General features: G+C 35.2%; 2 protein-coding genes across 3 annotated transcripts; both read left to right on the top strand.

Moving 5' to 3' along the window:
- Positions 1-6,315: 6,315 nt before the first annotated feature.
- On the top strand, positions 6,316-13,703 carry LOC140991410 (probable sucrose-phosphate synthase 1). Its single transcript, XM_073461352.1, has 13 exons — positions 6,316-6,599; positions 6,691-6,780; positions 7,768-8,009; positions 8,200-8,263; positions 8,440-9,138; positions 9,663-9,776; positions 9,925-10,056; positions 10,147-10,323; positions 11,339-11,392; positions 11,471-11,533; positions 11,637-12,563; positions 12,767-12,894; positions 13,364-13,703. Exons 1-13 carry the CDS (start codon positions 6,417-6,419, stop codon positions 13,641-13,643), a joined length of 3,153 nt encoding a protein of 1,050 aa, XP_073317453.1. The 5' UTR covers positions 6,316-6,416; the 3' UTR covers positions 13,644-13,703.
- Positions 13,704-15,437: 1,734 nt separating this feature from the next.
- Positions 15,438-22,347, top strand: LOC140991055 (uncharacterized). 2 transcript variants are annotated; one of them, XM_073460963.1, is made up of 4 exons: positions 15,438-15,758; positions 20,392-20,507; positions 21,060-21,128; positions 21,468-22,347. In XM_073460963.1, the coding sequence occupies exons 1-4, from the start codon at positions 15,635-15,637 to the stop codon at positions 21,507-21,509; spliced, it is 351 nt and encodes a 116-aa protein (XP_073317064.1). In that variant the 5' UTR covers positions 15,438-15,634; the 3' UTR covers positions 21,510-22,347. The 2 variants fall into 2 exon arrangements, with proteins under 2 accessions (XP_073317064.1, XP_073317063.1); XM_073460962.1 differs by having other exon boundaries at positions 21,397-22,340.
- The last annotated feature ends 425 nt before the right edge of the window (positions 22,348-22,772 follow it).

Raw genomic sequence — 22,772 nt, 5'->3', positions numbered from 1 at the left:
CATAATTAAATAAAAATTTAAAAAGCGTTTGGACAACAAACGTTACACGAGTGCAAATATAATAGCACAACTGCAGACTCAGCTACCGTAGGCATTTCGAAAGGTTTCTTAAAAGGCCCGACTTTGTGGTGTCCGAAAATATTTTATTTATTTCATTGCCGACATATGACTTGACGAAACAATTTTTTTCCGTTAAATAAAATTTCGAAAACATTTTTTTCGAAATTTAAAACAATTTTTTTATTTATGAATGTTGTTTGAAAGATTAAAATATTAATTTCAAAAAAAAATTCTCATTACACGACAGGGAAATTTATGGTAATAAACAAGTATTATTACTTTTATCTATTTTTACTATTTAAATCTTTTACAAAAAAAATATATTTGTAAGGCCATCTCCAACAACAAAATCTATTTTGGTGCAAACTTTACACTAAAATAGTGCGATTTCTAGATCAAATACAACATTCATCTCTAACCCATTTAATTCAAATCTTAAACCAAAAAAAATATTCTCAAAATATTCTTTTTATTTTACATATATTAATTATTATATTTTTAATTATGAATAATGTTTATATTACATATATTAATTTATTGTATTTGTATTTGAATTATGTGTTTCAAGTTGAATTTGTATTTCAATTATGTGTTTCAATTTAGTTATGAATTGTACTGTTATATTAATTTTTTACATTTGTATTTAATTATATTATTTATAAATCATTAAATCAAATTATTCTTTAATTATTAATAATTAACATAAATAAATAAAAAAACTTATAATAAAAAAAATCAAAAATAAAAAAAATACAACCCTCTGCGCCAATTTGGTGCAAGGGCCTTCCTCGGAAGGAGGCTACGCTATTTTAGCAAAATAGCGCAACACTTATTGGATGGCAATTTCTTGCACCAAAATAGTGTAAAACACCATTTTGGTGTAAGATTGGAGATGGCCTAATAGTTGTTTCAAACTCATAAAGTGATTTACAAAATTGTCAAAAGTTTTCAAAATCTCCTTCATATCTAGAAATATCACTTGACGCCTCGGATTTTTTTAATATATTATTATTATTATTATATATAAAGACGAAAGTAACGACCACCCGTCTCCACCCTCACCTTTTGGCAAAAGGGGTGGTGGGATATGTCGGTAAGATAGTAGTTCGGACGTTATCTATATTAATTGAATTTTGTCAGTTGTTTTATATGTTTCATCTAGTTCGATTATGCAACGTCAAGTAAGTATAGATGATGTTTGAACTAGTACAGTCGATCTGAAATATGACTATGTAAATTTAGTTTTTTTATAATCATTTTGTTTCTGATAATTTTGATCATTAGTCGATGAGATATAATCAAAATGATTCAATTTGTCGGATTTTTAGCTGGTGTTGGGAGTGTTCGTGCAACTTGTAAAGCCCGAAATTAGTCAACATAGACCGCGTGCATGAAAATTATTAAATAGCTAAATTTTTTTATTTCAATGATTTTGGATGCATGAAAAATATATTTTGAGTGACTAAATGATTAATTGTGTAATTTTGTTCGATTGCATAATTTAAAGATTTTTTTAGGCGAATATCGGTGGTTGACCGGGGACGGAGGATCGAAGACTATTAAGGTGTTAAAGATTTAAAAACTAAATTTTTATTTTTAGTTAAAAAATATTTATTTGAAATAATTTAAGAATTATAGCATTTTTAATGTCAAGTTTAAATTAATTAGTGGGAGCAATAGATTTTATGTATTTTATAAAGGATTTTTTTGAAAATAAGTATTTTTAAATATTTTAATTTGAGGACTAATGATTTTATTAATCTTAATGGACCTAATTAATTATTTAAACTATGATTGATTAAGTCAATTAATTAAGTAATTAAAAGTTTTTTTTGTTTTTGTATTTAAACTTAAACACGAAACACACACAAAATTACGTGAAAAGTGAATTGAAGAGAGGAGTTCAGCAGGCGAATCTTTTTCCTTGGCCAAGAGAGTTTTGACAATTTTCTTCTCCATCGTTCTTCGATTTTCTTCATCGTTTTTCTTTCCAACAACGATCACTCGACTCCCTTGCATTCCGAAATGGGTTTTTGTTGGGTTTTAACAAGAAAAAAGGGTAGAAATCGTCCTCCATTCGTCACCGACTTCCACCGCTTTGGTATTCGTATTTCGAGCGTTTTAAACGTAAAGGGCATGTTTCTAAACTTTTTTTTTACACCATTCAAACCATATTATGTGTGTTTAATCATGTTTGTATGAATAATATGAAACCCTCCTTTTATTTTCATTTTTATGGCTTGTACAAGTAAAAAAATTGGATTTTCATGCTTTAAAACTCATGATTATGATGCATAAACCATCATAGGGCTATGAGAAGGGATGAATTTCAGTATGTTTAAGGGTGGTTGAGGGCCACTGTTAAGGGCTGTACATGTAAGGCAAGATGTTGAACGAAAATTGAGATCAAATGGAGCTAGGGTTTGCGTTTCTGGTCCTAGACGAGTGAGACTGCTAATTGATGTTTGGGATGTGTTCAAGGGTCCTAAAAGAGTCTAATCATGGTCCTAAATGGGCTGTGCAAGGGCTGAAAAGAGAGGATAAATGTTGCACGTTGTTTTGGGTTGTTTAAGGCATGTAGGGGCGCGGCTTAGGGCTTGCGGTTCTAGGCTCTTTAAGCTTGGTCTAGTAGGGTCTCTAGGGTTCGGTCATGGTCATAGGATGGTCAGCTAGGGGCTGGTTGGGTCAGCCATGGGCTAGGGTCGAAAGGATTGAGGGTTTGTGCAAGCTAGGGTTTTCGAAAAATAAGCAGAATTTTCCAGGATGATTCTAGGCTTGTTCAAGGGTTTTAAATTGCTTGATTTGGGATGAAAAATGGTTAGTAAGGTGTTGATAAGTTATGGTTCAAATTTGGTTAAGTTTCGAGTTGGTACGGGTTAAAATCGGGACGTGCGATTAAGTTTTAAAACGAATTGAAAAATTAGTTGAAGAGCTTAATTTTACGTCTAAGAAAAATTTATGTATGTATTTTAAGGTGTCGTGTTAAGTTTAGGGATGAAAAGTTTATGTTTAAAATTTGGGAAGAAAATATTAAGTTTTGAATTTATTCGGATAAAAAACGCTTCATTGTTTAGTTATCAAGTTATTAAATCGAAAGGTTCGGGTTTACGTCTAAGAAAAATATTATAAGTCAAATTTAAGCTTATATGATACTATGGGATACGCTCGAGTCAATAAAAGTAAGAGAAAGTCAAAATCAATAATTTTGGAGTCCAGGAGTAAAATGATCATTTTGCGTCCCAGGTAGTACGAAAGGTCTGGCAGCGTCCCAAATAATCATAATCCAAGCTAAATGATATTTTAAAATGTTTATAATGAAAATATGGAATTTTATGATATATGCTAAAGTTGTACGATTTCATAGGAAAATGTTATTTTATGAATTTTGAAAGACACGATATTTTATGAATAAAGCCATATGCCTAACTCGGGATAAGGTTCAAGTACTTATTCAGTTCGCTGATGCAGTACCTTCGTTCTAGTTGCTACCGGTTGTCTCGTTGTATCATGGGAAACAATAATCCAACTTGATCCTCGAATCACATACCGGAGGAGACGGATTTTTAAAAGACAATGTACTTTGTACATGCATCGATTTGCTTTACTGTTTTCATTTTTACCTACTGTATTTTCTCACAACATCGTTTCTGTTCGAGCTTCTGTATCTTTTTTAACTTTACACTAATTTATTCGTCTTTTGAGAACTACGATATTGACTTACGGTCTTAAAACAGAGCATGTATACACATTACATTTTTTGTTTTCAGATGGCTTCTAAAACGAACATGCAAAGGAAAATTGGTATTGTTGTCCCTCATGTCACAGTTCTTGTTACGCCTCAAGTTGTTCCTCCCGTTGCCCACATGTTGCTGGAATTGTTGTGTCAGTCAGTCACGGAAAAAAACCCATAAAAGTTCACTAGAATGGACTTCAAAATGAGGCAGCAAAAATGTTATTTTACTTGACGACGCTAAACCTGACCAGATTCACATATGAGGATGCTTCTAAAATAAAAAGAGAGTGAAAGAGATGATGAATCTGTCAGTGCTTTGGAAGCGTAAAATCATTCTGATTTCCTATGCCGAAACTATTTAATGAATCGATTGGACGACGATTCGTTCTACAATGTGTTATGCGAAAAGAAAATGGCTAAAGAGTCATGTGAATCCCTTGACATAAAGTACAAAGACGAGGATGCGAGGCCAAGAAGTTTCTTGTAGATCGCTTTCTAAATTTTAAAATGGTGGATTCTAAGCAAGTTATAAGCCAAGTTCCAGAAATCAAAGTGATTCTTTACGAGATTCATCCACTATTTTCCGTCTTCATAAGTTTTGGCCACGTTCGTTTCCACTCCGCCTTCTTGTGAGATAAAGCAGAAAGAAGCCGAAATGATTACAGAGCAAATCGAACTTGAGCAAAACATTATGCTATAATTATGGCAAATACAAGTGGGATGAAGGAGAACCAGCTGCTTTGGCATACAAAAATGGTTGCAGCGATTGCGAAGAGACATGGACTATAGTAGGTGTGTCTTTTGTGTATGTTTTGTGTTATTCGAATTTATGTAAGTATTTATCGGTTGTGTACGTTTAATTTTTTTTTTAATTTAAAATAATTAAACAAATCTTAATAAAAAACAATGTCACACACACACACACACACATACACATGTATATATCATTTGTAAAACAGTCGTTACAAAAATTATACATACATATAATAATTGTATATTAATGAAATTAAATATTAAGATAAATAACATAAAAGTATTTCTTTTATTGTAAATATGTGCATAATTGATCGACTTATTAATAAAAATACGTGAGACTATTCACAAAAATACTCTTATTTTTTGGCGTGAGTAAACATATTAACGCAGTAGCCTACAAACCGTAATTGACTAATCCTATGCGCCAAACGTATCCGAAACATTGTTGATTGGGGGAATCAAATCCATTAACGTTGGTCATACGCTCACCAACTCTACTAACTCAGACAACTTTCATAAACAAACGATGCTAACATATTATTACGAGCGATCTTGATTTAAGTTTGAATATCATTCTAATAACTAATCAATCAGTCTCATACCCATATCATTTCATACTGAATTCGTACAAGATAATTGATCAACATCAGATACTTCTACATGTTTATTGTCATTATATTTCAGTTATATTCGATATAATCAACTATCATATCTCGAATAATTTGATAGTTATATTTTGAATTTTTGAACAATCATGGGCTTATATTTGCTGAAAAATCAATATGGATCACATTAAGAACATAATAAAACAACCTATCATCTTGAAACGTATCTTGGCTTATTGAAATTAACACAATTTTGTTCTTAAAATGTTGTAATAGATATCTATTAAAGAGGTGTTCCAAAAGTATTAGACATAATTTTCTATTTTAATGGATAATAGAAAAGTATTAGACATAATCAATGTGAGTTGACATTTAAAAGTATGAAAGATAGAGAGCAATAAATCCTAACCGTCGTCCCCACAACTCTTGGAAAAAGCACTATCAAAGGGAAACAAGAAAAGAAAAACGGAGGGCCCCATTAATACATGACACGTACGCACATCCATACAAATAAACAATTACATTCTCACGAATTTTTATATGTTAAACGGATCAAACCTATCGATATTTACAATGAAAAGTAATATTCATAACATAAAAAGTAATACTTTTTCATGGATGACCCAAATAAGAGATCCGTCTCATAAAATACGACTCGTGAGACCGTCTCACACAGGTTTTTGCCAATAAATAAATATTAATCTCTATTTACACGGTTATTTGCTTGTAATTTTTTTTAAATAATTAATTATATTTATATTTAAACTAAGATCATATCCGATAAATAATGATAAACTAAACTATAATTTTAAAATATAAATTATAATAAAAGAAGAGAAAAACAAAATCAATAAAATGTATTAAATGAGGTTGAACTTGTATAACTTTCCATTTCTGATTAGAAAAAGATGTTTTATTCGATGAGTTACAAACAATTTACATAATTTAAAATTTTATTAATATATTAGTATAAAGACACTATGAAAATATTTAAAAAAATTCACCAAAACTATTCATCCTTTTATTAATAACATAAATAAATTTTTTTATATTTATAAAATTCATAAGCACTTTCATTCAATATCTATTTTTATTAATATAAATTTTTTTAAAGATTTTATATTTATTTGTAATAAAGAAAAAATGTGACAAATCATATTTGTTGTCTCTCTCGTCTCTACGCATGTGCATTCGCATCTATATTCGCTCGCGGGTATATTAGATCACAAGACATATACGGATTCATACGCAATTGCACTGTAATGGCGGGAAACGACTGGATTAGCAGCTACTTGGAGGCGATTCTGGACGTTGGCCCTCCGATTGAGGATAAGAAGTCATCTCTGCTGCTACGGGAGAGGGGGAGATTTAGTCCCACTAGGTATTTTGTGGAGGAGGTGATTACGGGATTTGATGAGACCGATCTCCATCGCTCTTGGGCCAGGGTATGTGTTTTTTTTTCTTCTTCTATTGCCTGTGCTTGTATTTGTGTTTAGATGATTCTGATTGTGTGTGTCTGTTTGTATGTGAATGTAGGCTCAAGCTACGAGGAGTCCGCAGGAGAGGAACACAAGGCTGGAGAACATGTGCTGGCGGATATGGAATTTGGCTCGCCAGAAAAAGCAGGTGTTTTTTTTTAATCTTCGAATGTTGAGGGGAGTGCTTCGCTTATGATCTCTATTGCGGGTGTCCGTGCGTCTTTGATTTCTTATGCTTTTTATGGTTACTTTATCTATTTGATAGATGCAATGGATGACGGTTTGAGATTTTTTTAGCGGAATGTGGTGATTGGTAAGGATGTGAATGCAATAACTGATAAGGAGCAGTGCAAATGGACTGAGTTTTTTTTTTCTTGAAAGCCATTGATTGGAATGTTTGTAAATTGTCATTAACCAGGAGCTAAAAATGAAGGGGCGAAACTTCTATGCTAGTTTCACATAATTGTGTATAGTGGCAAATAAGTGCTGGTTCCTTCACTGTGAAATGCATTTTCATGATCATAATCTTTGATTGCAAGTGATCATAATAGTTGTGGGATGCTAAAATGCTTTGTATCATTAGTGCTTCTTCTACAGAACAAGATCGAGAAAATCCCATTCAATGTGCTTGTATGCTTTCTTGAAATATAGTTTAAAATAAATTCCTGATTTTTGTTTAAATATGCAACGTTTAACCATCTCGTTGGCTACAACTTGTGCAGTTGAGTGATTACAACCATTTTCAGAATTGCCATTGCATGATTTTCTCTGACATCATTCTGATTTGCTTATGTGCCATGATCGTAATTTCAAATCCACCCTGAAACTTCCCCTCAGTTTTCTACTTGAATTCCCAAAAAGTGCTTTTAATGTTTAGCATGGTAAAATTTTGTTTGGTAAACCAAAAGTTAATGACTGCAGATTCTGGGATTTACTCTGTTTAATTGACTTATTTTAAAAAAATTCACTGATGTTGACTTTTAACATAAGGTTTGGCGAGAAGCCGAGAACAGGCCAACTAACTGGTGCTTTGATTAGAAAAAGCTTTTTACGTACTTTGTTGGTTTATTCGTTACATTTTGATACTCTACTACTCTAGCTACTCATCATTTCTTTCAATGACTTGTAAGTGTAGCTTGAAGGAGAGCAAGCCCAGAGGATGGCTAAACGTCGTCTTGAGCGTGAAAGAGGTCGCAGAGAAGCTGTTGCTGACATGTCTGAAGACTTATCCGAGGGGGAGAAGGGGGATACAGTTGGTGTGCTTTCAACTCATGTTGAAAGCACTAGAAGTCGACTGCCTAGAATTAGTTCTGTTGATGCAATGGAGGCCTGGAGTAGTCAACAGAAGGGGAAAAGGCTGTACATTGTACTGATTAGGTATTGAATTGATATTGTGAAGTTTGAGTAGTGATAAAAAGGAATTGACATAGATAAAATTTGTTTTTTCATGGCTGAAGGAAATTCGATCTTTCAAAATTTTCTTTTTTGATGCTTCTGTCTGAAGATTGTGATCTTCAAAAGATGTAGACATAATTACCTTGCTTTCTTGACGGTAGTTCTCTTGCAGCCTTCATGGTTTGATACGTGGTGAAAACATGGAGCTTGGCCGTGATTCTGATACTGGTGGTCAGGTAGGTCTGGTTTCAAGGAATGCTCGTCTAACAGTTCTTTTCCTAGTCATGTCCTTTGTGCTTGCGTTTTATGAAATTCTCAACCGCAATGTGCAGCACTGAGTTGAATGTGGCTTGATTCGTTTCACGTACTTTTTTCTTGCTTGTAGATGACTTCTTTCCTATATTTTCTTTAGGTGAAATACATTGTCGAACTTGCAAGGGCTTTAGGTTCAATGCCAGGTGTGTATCGCGTCGATTTGCTTACCAGACAGGTATCATCGCCAGAAGTAGACTGGAGCTACGGTGAACCGACAGAGATGCTGCCTCCACGAAGTTCAGAAGGCTTGATGCATGAGATGGGAGAGAGCAGTGGTGCTTATATAGTTCGCATCCCATTTGGTCCAAAAGATGCATATATTCCAAAAGAATTACTGTGGCCGCACATCCCCGAATTTGTTGATGGTGCTCTTAACCACATTGTACAAATGTCAAAGGTACTCGGTGAGCAAATTGGTAATGGACACCCAGTTTGGCCTGTTGCTATCCATGGGCATTATGCAGATGCAGGTGACTCTGCTGCTCTTTTATCCGGTGCTCTAAATGTACCAATGCTTTTCACTGGCCATTCTCTTGGCCGTGATAAATTAGAGCAACTTTTGAGGCAAGGCCGACAGTCGAGAGATGAAATCAATTCTACTTACAAAATAATGCGTAGAATAGAGGCAGAAGAATTATCTCTTGATGCCTCTGAAATAGTCATTACCAGCACAAGACAGGAGATAGACGAGCAGTGGCGATTGTATGATGGTTTTGATCCTGTACTGGAGCGTAAACTACGTGCTAGGATTAGGCGTAATGTGAGCTGTTATGGAAGGTTCATGCCTCGCATGGTTGTAAGTACTTCTCACATGGATCTCAAGTTTTTTTCTGAAATCATAAGTTCTTATGATTGTGTATCTTGCTCTTTCTTTATGACATCTTTCGTCGATCCCCTTTTTAGCTAATACAGATAATAATTTACATGCTGTTACTGAAGTCATGTTTTTATAGTGGCTTTCTGTGGCTTGATGAAACCATCGAGAAGATTTTTCCATATTTTAGCTGGGAAGCAATTGAACGAATCACCAGTGATGTGACTTAATTCACCATTTAATGACCAAGTCTAATATTTTAAGCTAAATCAATTTTATTTTTTGATCCTTTTGTTCGTGAACTCGAAAGAATTGTGTGTTACTTCAATTATGAGGATGAAAGAAATAAAAGTTCTCATTGTTAACTCAAGTTTCAGATAGAAGTGGTATCAATCTTATTTGTTCTATTTCATCATACATCGCAAATTTATAGTTGTGGCAGTTATAGGTACGGAAGTTTTACTTTACCATTGTGATGTAATAAGAGCATGATTTTGTGCTTTCAGGTGATTCCGCCTGGGATGGAATTTCATCACATTGTTCCACATGATGGAGACGTGGATACTGAACCAGAAGCAAACACAGACGGGAAGTCTCCAGATCCAGTTATTTGGGCTGAGGTTAAACTCGTTAATTCTGCAGTCCCATTCATGTGTGGCAACTTTATTTCTGATTTTTTCCCACTATTTAAATATATTTCCTATATATTTTGTACGACCTCTAGAGTTTCAAAGTTCATGCCACTTTCTAATAGTGATCTGCAAACAGGTAATGCGCTTCTTTTCAAATCCCAGGAAACCTATGATACTTGCACTTGCCAGGCCTGATCCGAAGAAAAACCTTACTACCTTGGTTAAAGCATTTGGGGAATGTCGACCACTGAGGGAGCTCGCTAATCTTGTAAGTTGGATAAATACTGACATAAATGTTTGGTGAATTATGAGAATGCACTAGTGTTAACATTTTCAATTGTTTCATTTGTGATAACAGACGTTAATAATGGGGAATCGGGATAATATTGATGATATGTCGAGCACGAATGCTTCTGTTCTTTTATCAATCCTCAAGTTGATTGATAAGTATGATCTATATGGCCAAGTGGCATACCCAAAACATCACAAGCAAAGTGATGTTCCTGACATCTACCGTCTAGCGGCGAAGACCAAGGTATTCTCGTGTTTTTCTTACATCAATGGCAACATTGACTCGTTTGAGGGGACTGACCCATAAGTCAATAGTATGCTTGTTAATTTTCCTTTTAGGGTATCTTTTCATGTTCCCTTGAATGGAATACCTAACCGTGCATGGGAAAGATCTCTGTTGCTATGTTTAAATCTTTGCTTAATTGAGCTGGATGAGTATTTTGAAACTTTTGACGATATACATTGGCACCGCTTTTAGTTTTCTGTTAAAAATGTGTTCTAAAACATTAAATTTAGGAAGCCCTGGAATTAAATTTGGGAAAGGAAAATGATTGTTTTTTCAAAATATTGCCATCCAGAAAAGCCAATAAACCTTTTTCATCTAAACACCACCCAATATAATATTTTCATACCATAGGGCTCCACATGTCAAAATTCAATAATTTAGTTTTCAAAATGCACTTGATGAACTTGTTTAAGAATAACAACAAAATTATTAACGAAATAGGATTTTTTTTAAAGTCATTTGTATAAAATTTTAATTTAGTCATATTGAAATGAGATTAATGAATTTAAATCCTTAACCCAGGCTTGAATGTACAACAATTTAGACTTAACTAAGTAGTTTTACCAGTTCTAGGTTTGTATTATTTTACCGTTGTATTATTATTTCTTCTTTTGTATACAACATAATTTTGTGTGTGCATTGGCATGATTGAATAAGAGTTCCATTGAATGAAAGATTAAAAAAAATTCAATCAAGTTTTCTGATTTAAATATTTTTGGATTAACTACCAAAAAAATTATAATATTGACAGAATAAGTTAAGGCGTTTTGGGCACGAAATTACTACATTTTGACATGTTGGATTTTTGGTGTGAAATAGGAGGATGAGTATCTAGGAGGGAAAAGTAGGTTTTGGGTTCTTTTGGATGTCTAATTTTTTGAAAGAGGTTGTTAGTACTTTCACTCAAGTTATGATCATATCACTGGATAATTTCGCAGGATTGCTTGAGGATTAATTCATTATTTTTTGACAGGGTGTTTTCATAAATCCAGCTTTTATTGAACCTTTTGGACTTACTCTAATCGAGGTGCGCCTGCCTTCACATTTATTAAGTTTTGGCTAGTATTATTCTGGTGACTAACGTGATTTCTTTGACATAAAACAGGCTGCAGCGTATGGTCTGCCCATTGTCGCCACAAAGAATGGTGGCCCTGTCGACATACACAGGGTATTTTTATTCTTTTTCATGAGATGGACTCACAAGGATTTCATTCAACATAAGGTTGTCTTGGTATATTGTATCTGACGTTGTTTTTCCATGTTGATGGTAGGTATTAGACAATGGCGTCCTTGTAGATCCACATGACCAGCAATCTATTGCTGATGCTCTTCTTAAGCTGGTTGCAGATAAGCATCTCTGGGCAAAATGTAGAGCAAATGGATTGAAAAATATTCATCTTTTTTCATGGCCAGAACACTGTAAAACGTATCTCTCTAGAATAACTAGTTGCAAACCAAGACAACCTCGTTGGTTGAAAGACGAAGACGAAGATGAAAATTCAGAATCAGATTCTCCAAGTGATTCCTTGAGGGATATACAGGATATATCTTTGAACTTGAAATTCTCCTTAGATGGAGATAAGAATGAGAATCAAGAAAACATGGATGGTTCTGTGGAATTAAAAAATAATCTAGAAAATGCCGTGTTAACTTGGTCCAAGGGTGTTACGAAGAGTGCACAAAAATCCGTGTCTATTGATAAAGGAGAACAAATTTCTAATTCTAGTAAGTTTCCAGCATTGAGGAGGAGGAAGCGCATTTTCGTGATCGCCATAGATTGTGATGCAAGTTCTGGTCTCTCTGAAAGCATTAAAAAGATCTCTGGGGCCGTTGAGAAAGAAAGGACTGAAGGTTCAATAGGATTTATTTTATCAACATCCTTCAACATTACAGAAGTACGGTCTTTTCTGATTTCAGAAGGCTTGAATCCAAGCTACTTTGATGCATTTATTTGCAACAGTGGTGGTGATCTTTATTATTCATCTATTCATTCAGAAGATAACCCCTTTGTGGTAGACTTATATTATCATTCACATATTGAATACCGATGGGGTGGTGAAGGGTTGAGAAAAACTTTGGTCAGGTGGGCAACTTCTACAACAGATAAGAAGGGAGGAAAGGACGGACCTGCTGTTGTTGAAGATGAAGAGACTTCGGCTGACTACTGTTATTCTTTCAAAATTAAAAAGCATGGAGTGGTATGATATTTACCTTTATATATTTAATTCCATTTCATTCAGAGCATTGAGCCTGTTAACAACTTGAAATGTGTTGCAGGTCTTAGCTTATTACTGATTATTGAATTACATCTGGTTTAGGATTAGGCTCTTACAGTTTTGTTGTTACTCTTGAACTATAACACCTTTATCGTATATCATAACGACTTTATTTTGTGTTGCAGGTTCCTCCAGTGAAGGAACTAAGAAAAATGATGAGAATTCAGGCATTACGTTGCCATGTGATCCACTGTCAAGATGGAAGTAAGATTAATGTAATCCCAGTCCTGGCGTCACGTTCCCAAGCACTCAGGTACTTCTTTTTATTAATGAATCTGTTTTATGACATCTAGACAAAAACAAGGGTTTTATGACAAGCAGTATCGTATCTCATCTCATGGTAGCATTGGTGGTACTGTGATTCCACTTATACTGTTCTGCTGCTGATGTGGCATTTGAGGATTCTACTACTCTGGATTTATCATTCCAGTTCATTGTTCCTGATTTAGTAGGGTTGGTTGACACCAAACTTGTAACTATGCTGTGTAGCCTTGGCCATCGATTTCAAATAATTAGGGTGGTGGTTATCCATGTATGTGAGCCACTGAGTACACTTCTTGGCCACACTCAAGACCACAACTTGCACATATTTTGTATGGCCACACGCCTCTTGTTGCAACTCAAAGGTCAATTTGGAGTCTTTATGATAGGAGATTAGAGTGTTGAATCTCTTGCAAAGTTCAATAATCCTATCAATTAATGGAGAGAAACTTGCTTTGTAGGTATTTGTATCTTCGTTGGGGTATGGAGTTGTCAAAAGTTGTGGTTTTGGTCGGGGAAAGTGGTGACACCGACTATGAAGAAATGCTCGGGGGTGTGCACAAGTCTGTAGTTTTGACTGGAGTTTGCAGCAGTGCGAGCAGCCAAATTCATGCTAACAGAAGCTACCCACTTACGGATGTCATATCTTATGACGGCCCTAATATTGTCAAAACCTCCCAAGGTTTCAACAGTTCTGATCTCCGATCCTTGTTGGAGGCTTCACAGGTCTTCAAGGACTAACATTTCCAATTCTAGTCCAATAATGGCCTGATGTTATAAGTTGCCTCGTGCTACATACAAGGTATTTACAACATTGTTAAAAGCTTAAATTTCGCTTTGTATTTGTCGCGATCATATGATCAAGAAAGAACTCTTGGAGCAAAGCCGGCCCTCTAATGCTTTGTTTACATAGGAAAATAATCGCTTGGTCGGCAAATTTGTATATGGATATAATAATTAAATAGAACCCGGAAGATCTCTTCAAGAAACTGACATCAGATTTTGAATGATAATTGNTATATGCATACCGACTGTGCTAATTTTGTTGGCTTAAATATTTTACACGGATTGGGATGTGCAAGTAGACTTTCATAAACAACTGAAATTGTTGAAGAGGAGGGTGATTTGTTGAATTGTTTGCATCAAATGCGCAATAACTCTTCCAGCGCCATTATTGTTTTCAACTGCATAATCCAAATTTTTTTTTTTTGCCTTTTTAGTTTAGTATCTTATTTTATTGAAGTTACACTTGATGTTTAAATATCAGTACCACATTAATAGAAAGACGTATAACATGTACGGTATCCCAAGATATCCCAATACTTGATACACCTGCAACATACCTTATTATCGAGTTTCAGCACCATATTTTGATTTTTGAGTTGTTCTTTTAGTTTCACAGTGAACCTTATACTCATAAAAGGACCAAGGTATATCAGATGCAACACTTAATTTGGTAATGTTTGTGAATATTTGAAAAAAATTATCGTTTATAAATTTTGAATCAAATAAGCAGGTTGAATTGGCAAATCATTTTGTCTCATGATGTGGGAGCTTGTGGGTTATTTCGTCTCAACTTATCAAATATAACTAAAAATTGGAGCGTCTCACCAAATAGGTGAGTTGGGTTGACAATGGTCAACTCACCCAAATAATACGGAGTGGTCCGGTCTGTTTGTACAGCTATACCAAAACATATAATCACAATGTCAAATATGAGTTTTGATTTTTAAATTCATTAAATTTTTTTATAGAAAGAGTGTTTAGATTTAAAAATAAATGACTTGATATGTATACATCGTTCATTCAAAAGCACTAGTATGTTGTATGCAGTACAAAGTCCACCAAATACTTGATATATATATGTTGGTATTGAAGATGCGCCCATCTTTGGTATGGTGTTGTGACGATTTATTATTATTTTTCTCTTTTTTTTGTGGGGTTTTCCCCACTTAGATTAGGAATCCTAATTAATTTATACAATTATAATATTATCTCTATTTGAATATAAATCATATTAATTAAAAAAATTTTACAAATATGCATCGCATGTGTTGATGTATTAATATTTTTTTAAGGTTGTGTGTGAGCTAGGTGTATTTGGTTTTAATGAAATGATTTTGAAATAATTAAAAGACATGAGTAATAATGCAAGCTAAATGTAAAATAAGAAAGAAAAAGCTATATATTTTGGACGTGAAAAAAGCTGTCTACTCTTCAAATGAACAAAAAAAACCCAGTTTTTTAAATAAAATTCTATGTTAACTTTTAATTTTTTGATAAAAATAAATTTTATATTTTAAATCATGAATATTTGACATTTCTTTATTTTTAAATCCGAAAGATATAGAAATAAATCCCAAACTCCTTTTTTTCCTCCATGTAATTTGTGATTTCGAACTTGAAAATTTATATATTTATTCTAAAATTTTGTATGTAATACTTATATATTTATTTAATTTACTTTAATTTTAATTATATTAAAATTATAATTACTAAATCTCTTTCTAAATCCGATAGAGATAAAAACTAGCTTGAAGATCCCCTTTTAGAAATCTTCCAAACCCAAACCATGATCTGCGGGGGTCGGCGCTACCAAGCAAACGCGCACACACTTCAGACCAGTGAAGAATAGAGATTCGTATGAGACGGTTGGATTGGATTGGATACTCTAACCAGAGTTCAAAATAAAACTCAAAATCGAGACCACTGCAAAAAACTCAGCAAATTTTATGGCGAAGAGGAGTGAATCGGAGAGAATGGGAGACGCGGGAGAACATATAAGCCCTTCCATACCTTCCAGCGACGGCACCGTTTGGGCGGATGTCTCCTACCTCCTTGACCTCGCTTGCAACGGTTATTTCTATCTATCTCATTGCAATAGTCGTTGTTCTTTGTGTCGAATTAATGATTTAATTTGAAATTGTACTGGCTTGTGTGCTTGCGGTATTAATCATCTGCTGTTTTACTAGTCCTTTTTGGGCGACTTGGTTCTAATGAACGTGGATACTTGAAATGTGAATATTACAGTCCAATATTAGTCTGTGTAAATGGGTTACTCATATAATTGTTGAAAAACAATAAGTACAGAAGTTTTAGAGGTACGGAAGTGATGGACTAATAGATAGCATCATTATCTTGTTTTATGGATTGATCCAAAGGTAGGGAAAATCCTTTCACGTGATTATTCCGCTGTTAGATTGATGTTATTGTGATCGCCACAAAACAACAGTAAAGACCAAATGTTTTTATTTGTTTAACCATCATACTCGGCTGGCCTTTGGCCTTAGTAAACTTTCCATGTCCCATACCACTTGTTTATATGTAATATGCCACTCTCCAGTTTCCATCATACATCTGGCTTTGTTTGAGGATCATTTCAATGTTGTGGAGTGACACCTCGTGCTGCTTTTTTTGAATGGTGTAAGCACTCAAAATTGGTGATGAAAATACGAGCTAGTGAGAAAAATCTAATGGGAGTTATGACTTTGCGAGTGGGTCAAGTGCTCTAACTTCAATCAACCTGATTCTATCTAAATCTCTTAATTGGTCATTTCTCTGTATCACACCCAATTTGTTGAGCTAACTCTTCTACTTCTTCGCAATGAATATCCAACAAAGCACTCTTTTCCCAAGTGATTTTTGACCTTGACATTTTACAAAACGACCTCAGGACTTCCACCAAAAATTTGACATGATTCTCTTTCTTGACAAAGAAACTGAATATGAGTTATCTCTACCTTGTGTCCTTGTCTCTACCCACCCCCATCCCTCTGATTAATCCCATGGCCTTGGCCTTATCAATCATCTTCCCCAACACATCCACCAATATATTAAACAAAAATGGGGACAAAGAATCCCCTTGTCTAAGCCCTCTCTGTGCTTGAAATTTACCCCTTGGCCTCACATTAATAATAATAGAAAATGACAAATTCTAGACGCAACCCTTGATCCACCTTCTATGCTCTCACCGAACCTCTTCTTCCTTAATACAAAATCTAGGAAATTCCAATCCACATTATCATATGTTGTCTCTAAATCAACCTTCAAAACCCACCATTTCTTCCTCTCACCTTCCTTCTTCCACTATTTCATTCTCAATAAGGCAACAATCAAGTATTTGTCTCCTTTGAATGAATGCATTCTGAAATTCTGATATTGTGTGACAAAACTTCTTTCATCCTTGCATATAGCACTTAAGCTATTATCTTATACAGACTAGTAGTAAGACCAATAGTTCTAAAGTCTTTAACCTTGATCGAATCTTGTTTCTTTGGGTTCAAACAAATGTATGTCTCATTAGTAATACCATTTATAATACCCCCTTCGAAAAACTATCTGAACGTTCATTATATCTCCTTTAACAATATCCCAACAATTCGGGAAAAACGCCTAGGTAATTCCATCTGGTTCCGGAGCCTTACAACCATCACAATCAAACACTGCCTTCTTGACCTCATCTTCTAGAAAGGGTTCTTCAAGCTCTAGATTCGACTCACTATCAATGGGGCACCACTCTACTCTTTCAATACCCATCCCCTCGTCTCTGGTTTACTGTACAACTCCTTGAAAAATTTAACTATGATTGATACTATTTGATCCTCATCAACGGTAGCCGACCCGTCATCCCTTTCCAATTTATTGATGGTAGCCTTACTCTTCCGTTGATTCAAGAGAGAATGAAAGAACTTTGTATTGTGATCATCCCTTTCCTTAACCCATATGATTTTCCAATCACTAGAATCGCACCCACCTCGGATTCACCTCCAATCACTTCCTCAATTACTTGATCCTCCCATCTTCCATCGTCCCCACCATCTAGCCTTTCTTCTTCCGTCCTCCAAATATCTTGTAGATTAACCCATCCTCTTTTTTTGTTTGATTTCCTTCTGTTATTAAAACACTCAAACTTTTGCACTGAATTGGTAGTCCCTCTTTTAAATTCCACAGCCCCTTCTGGACAATCTTTTAAGAATCTACCTCCAAACAACGGTTCTGACCCGCAAGCTTTGTTCCCGGATTTATCGACCTCTTTTACTTGAGTATTATTTACAAAAACCTTCACCCCATCAATGAGACACGTACTACCATGATTAGTTTCTCACCAGAATGTTTCGAAGCACGATTATCTTCCATTATCACATCTTTATAAATATGATTGCACTCAATAACTCCCTCTTCGCTGCTATGGTTATGATTTTTGAAATTTTCCGCTTCTACTTTATCAACATCAGAATTTAACAAATTTCCACCATCAACGACAATGGGGCCTTTCGCTCTCCCCCAACCAACCGTCACTCTGGCTCCATCAACCACCACCTGGGCATAAGAACTTTTTTCAGTGATGTCGTATGCTGATATACAATACGGACACTCATTGGGCCACGTTGTCTTAGAATCTGCATGAATCTATTAATGAAACCACCTTCAAGTCCTACCACTTTAATTTTGGCGCCGACAAGTCTTTGAGCAAAATAATGTCTTGGTCTATGTCCACTAATTCTCCACATTGCTTTCCTATACTCTTGAACAGATCTGTCGTCCACAAGTCCCAAGGTATCCCAAAAATTCTCACCCCAACTGTTACATCACTTAAACACTTCCTCTTCTCTATTAATCTCTTGCCTCCAGCACTCAAAAGACAGGGTAACTTTCTTCTCAAGGAAACATCTCTTCAATTTCAAATAAATGGAAGCATCATCTTCGTTGTTCGGCCACCAAATTGCTTTATTGGCTTGGAATATAATATCTCTACCCGTCTCTTAACTGGCTTACCAAGAACAACACGCACCATTTTCCACGAAATATTAACACACTCCGTTGTGATAATAAGTGCTTTATTCCGATCCTTAACCAAACACGAACAAAAGTGTTCATATGCGTCTATGTTTCCCGAATCTCTTGTACTCGATATGACTTTTCCAGTCTGCGATGGTTGTCCGAATCGTTTCCGTTCTGCTCGTGGATATATTCCATTCGCATTCCTCCTCCGCATAAATTTGGATAAGTGCTTTGCCACGCATTTCCACTCCCCCACATAACGTCCAATTCGTACTATGATGCGCTGCCTATTACACGTCCGTCCATATTTAGACACTTCAAGAAAACTGCCCCGGCCATTGACATTTTTTTGCATAGATATTACTGCTTCTTTACACCTGAACCGGTTGAAATTCGGACATGATTTTGGATTGTTAATGTAGTTCCACGTCTTCGACCATAGCCAATGTGTGCTCTCGAAGTTTACTTCTACCATGTAACTTGCATATCTAGTTCAATCTGTCAGACAGATTGAATCCCCCTTCCTACCCACCTTGATTAGAAACAATTTTTGCTCTACTTTAACTTCTACTATCCGAAAGATAGAACGATCTCAATACTCCCCCCTGTTCATGTCTGGGTTCGCAGAAGGGATTGATTCACAGGGTTAGGTTCGACAGTTTGGATTAGCAGGGCTAAGTTTCACGCTTCATTTGGTTTGAAAGTGAAACGTATTTTAGTGAAGATGAGTATCTGGTCCCAGGGCTAAGGTTCGCTCTTCAACTGGTTTGAAAGTGAGATTTCAGCTGAGATGAAGAAGTGTATTTGGACTATGCCGGCCAAGTTAGGTTACTGGTAAATAATATTGCTGGTCGGATCTAATTAGGTCTGAAGGTGAAAGTCGCTACCGGAAGAAAAACAAGTAGTGAAAAAAGCCGAAGAGAACGGCCCCCGACGGCCGGCAGCGTATTACTGCAATTTATAGAAGATCTTGGAAATTGATTTTATAAAGCAAAAGTTCAGTCAAATACAACACATAGGCTCATTGTCCTTTTGTTGAGAGCTTTAACACCCCACTATTTTTGCTGCAATTTATAGAAGATATAACTGAATGCCACAAGTTTGACATATTTTGCTGCAATTTATAGAAATAAACTGAAAGCCACAAGTTTGACATATAATCACTTGTAAGGCAAAAAGTGAATGCCTAACTGGTTAATATATCAAAGTTGTGGCATTTAGTTTATATCTTCTATAAATTGCAGCAAAAATAGTGTGGTTAAAGCTCTCTGCAAAAAGGACCATGAGTATAGCTATGTGTTGTATTTGACCGAACTTTTGCGTTATAAAATCAATTTCCAAGATCTATACCTATACGTTTTTATATTATTCTCTTTTGTTGCTTTCCTCCTTAAGCTGGTGGATAAAAGTTCAATTTTTGCCTCACGCACTGAATCACTGAAGTGTGTGTATTTATTGTGATTCTTTGATTAAATTGATTTCCAAAGGCAATCTCTCTCTAAATTCACCTACTTGTGGGAATGCAGAGGGCTAGTCAACTTCTACCGTATGAAAAATTCCTATTAGATTGTTTTGAACTTGAATGCCTGTGCACGTGACTGGAAATCTGCTATAATGTCTTTGATGTGGCACTGTGCAGAAATTGTTTTCAGTGTGCATTTTGCATGGTTGGAGTGAGTTATGCTCAAGCCTTCTGCTTTTGATGCAGCTCGACGGAAAACAAAGAAGAAAGATTTGATGAAGGACAGAGGAAAGGAATATCAGATTCCACCTCCTGTCTTATTACTTCAGTGTTACATCTATGTGGCCCAAGGTCTCATGATGGTAATTATTGTATAATTGATTTCTGGAATGTATTCTCATCCTGTTACAGGAGGGTGTGGCCATCTGCCATTTTGATGCCTATGGATGGAGAGCAGTTGGCCATGCTTGACAACTGTAAACATTTATATTTTATAGTGTAATAGAAGCTCTATTTCAATAATGTTATGAGGAAGGACGGTGCCTGCATTGGATTAGTTTTATGAAAACACCGGAGATTTTGAATTGAGTACGGATTTGTGAATTATTAATTAGGCCAATTTGAATATAGCTCGAACTTTTTTCTCTCTTAAAGACCAGCCAGCCAAATCCGAAATTAAGTAACTCCGACGAAGACAAAAACATTTTGAAATTAAATAGCACTTATTGAATGGGCTCTAATTTTGTTTTTCTTCTCTTTTTCCTTGTAACATATTCCATTTGAATTGCTATGTCCAAGACCGAAAGTCCGATTTTAGTAATAATTTGCCAATTCGTGCATGATGCCTTGTGAACAGAACATAGGCTTAGTGATGTCCATCTCTAACTGGTGTGATTATTTTTTTATGATTTTAGATGCTTGCTTCTTCAAGGAATCAGCACAAAGTCTTTCCTTGTGTGGGTCCTTTCAACAACGAGCAAGAGGTATCATTTTGTTCTTTTCTTTTAAAATTTTGCAGTTCACTCTACTTATAAGAAAAATGCCAAGCTCTATGTTGGCCTGTTATTTATCAGAAAATTGACTATGAAAAGACCTCTTTTTTTTATTATTATTTTTAAACTAAAAAAAACTCATTTTATATATACCTGAAGCTTGGCATTTTAAATTTAATTGACATTGAGGATTTATATATATTTTTTGCTAGTGAAAGAATAATTAACTGCATTTGCATGGCATTCATAATCATCGCAGAGATTTATCCAACACTTCGAGCTATTACAGAAAGCTTCTCTTCCTAATCACGCCTCTTACTTTTCATTCAGAGAAACTACAGATCACGTTCATTTCTCTGTAAGTGTTTATGATGGATAATTGCTTCAAGGATGCTCAGAAGATTGCAAAAGAACTACAGGCAAATTTTGCTGGTGATCCAAAGAGAATGGCAGAGCTTCGCCGGTTACAGCAGGTGGCAGAACATAATGATGTTGCTCTTAACCTTCTTTGCCGGTTAGGGACTCTTGACCCATCCCTTAGAATTTCCTTTGAGTTTATCCACCATCCACATTTTGCTGTTGCTTCTGTGAAGAGGTATTGAAGGAATTCCTCGATGACCTCAACAATTTTGATATTTTATTTGTTCCCATAACTTTCTGTAACATAGAATATTTATAATCTCGTCATTGAATTTTCTTCCTTTAAGCCCCTTCCCCCTAAAAAAAGAGTGTGGTGGTGTGATTCCGATTATTCAAAAGGTTATATCTCATTGGCGATCGTGTACATTTTGCGGGATATGGTATTGTAGAGTTTTTACGGATATGTAGTAGCAAATGGCCAAAGCTTTATATGATTGAAGCTTCTTTGGCGGCGAGTTTGGAAACCGAGTTCAGAGTCTATTTCTTAATGTGCTCTTTAAGAGAGAATGTAATGTTAGATTTATTATTTGGAAGGAAGATATTTTGTCTTAGGAGACATTTTTGTGCACGGTAAAAGAGATCTTGCATGTTCTGTTTAAACTTCGACCATTGGCTGGAAACCCTATTCAAATAGGAGTAACAACGCTTTCGCAAGTTACACTAGAGTCCGGAAACTCAAGTACTTGGTCTTGAAGCCGTCAAAACGGGAATTCCGTGGCTTGTATGTGAGCTCAGACAGGACAGCCTGTTTCGACCGTGGGTTGGGGTGCTGGAGGCCAGCCAACTCGTTTTTTTAAACATTTTTTTTATTATATTCTTTTAATTATTTATGTACGATTGATGTGTTTGAAATGATCTACGGATGGTTAATGAATTTTGAATGATTTATATTATTTAACGTAACTTGAAAGATATATGTTATTTGTAACTGTTTACATATGATGAATTTTGAAATAATTATATTATTTATAATTATTCATATACGGTTATGATGATGAATTTTGGAAAATATATTATTTATAATAATTTATTTTTGATTTTTTTTAATAAAAGTGATAGTTTTTTTAAATTTGGATTGTTGGCCCATGTAACTTGTGTGGCGGGTTGGGATTGGTTGGCGTTTTCCCAACCGGCCAAGTTGGCTGGCCAACTCGTCCCGTTTGTTAGTGCACACCTACCGTGCACACCTATGTGAGCACCGATGAGGTGTCACTC

Source organism: Primulina huaijiensis, chromosome 13, assembly GCF_012295235.1.
Source record: "Primulina huaijiensis isolate GDHJ02 chromosome 13, ASM1229523v2, whole genome shotgun sequence".
NCBI classification, from domain to species: domain Eukaryota; kingdom Viridiplantae; phylum Streptophyta; class Magnoliopsida; order Lamiales; family Gesneriaceae; genus Primulina; species Primulina huaijiensis.
This window is presented reverse-complemented; position numbering and strand designations above follow the sequence as displayed.

What these genes read in the sequence shown, in the direction of transcription:
- LOC140991055 (XM_073460962.1), top strand. Translation starts at nt 15,635, where the DNA reads ATGGCGAAGAGGAGTGAATCGGAGAGAATGGGAGACGCGGGAGAACAT. An exon ending in TGGCCCAAGGTCTCATGATG is followed by an intron (nt 20,508 to 21,059) that starts GTAATTATTGTA and finishes TTATGATTTTAG; the next exon opens with ATGCTTGCTTCTTCAAGGAA. An exon ending in CTTTCAACAACGAGCAAGAG is followed by an intron (nt 21,129 to 21,396) that starts GTATCATTTTGT and finishes TAATCATCGCAG; the next exon opens with AGATTTATCCAACACTTCGA.
- LOC140991410 (XM_073461352.1), top strand. Translation starts at nt 6,417, where the DNA reads ATGGCGGGAAACGACTGGATTAGCAGCTACTTGGAGGCGATTCTGGAC. An exon ending in TGAGGGAGCTCGCTAATCTT is followed by an intron (nt 10,057 to 10,146) that starts GTAAGTTGGATA and finishes TTGTGATAACAG; the next exon opens with ACGTTAATAATGGGGAATCG. An exon ending in TCACGTTCCCAAGCACTCAG is followed by an intron (nt 12,895 to 13,363) that starts GTACTTCTTTTT and finishes CTTGCTTTGTAG; the next exon opens with GTATTTGTATCTTCGTTGGG.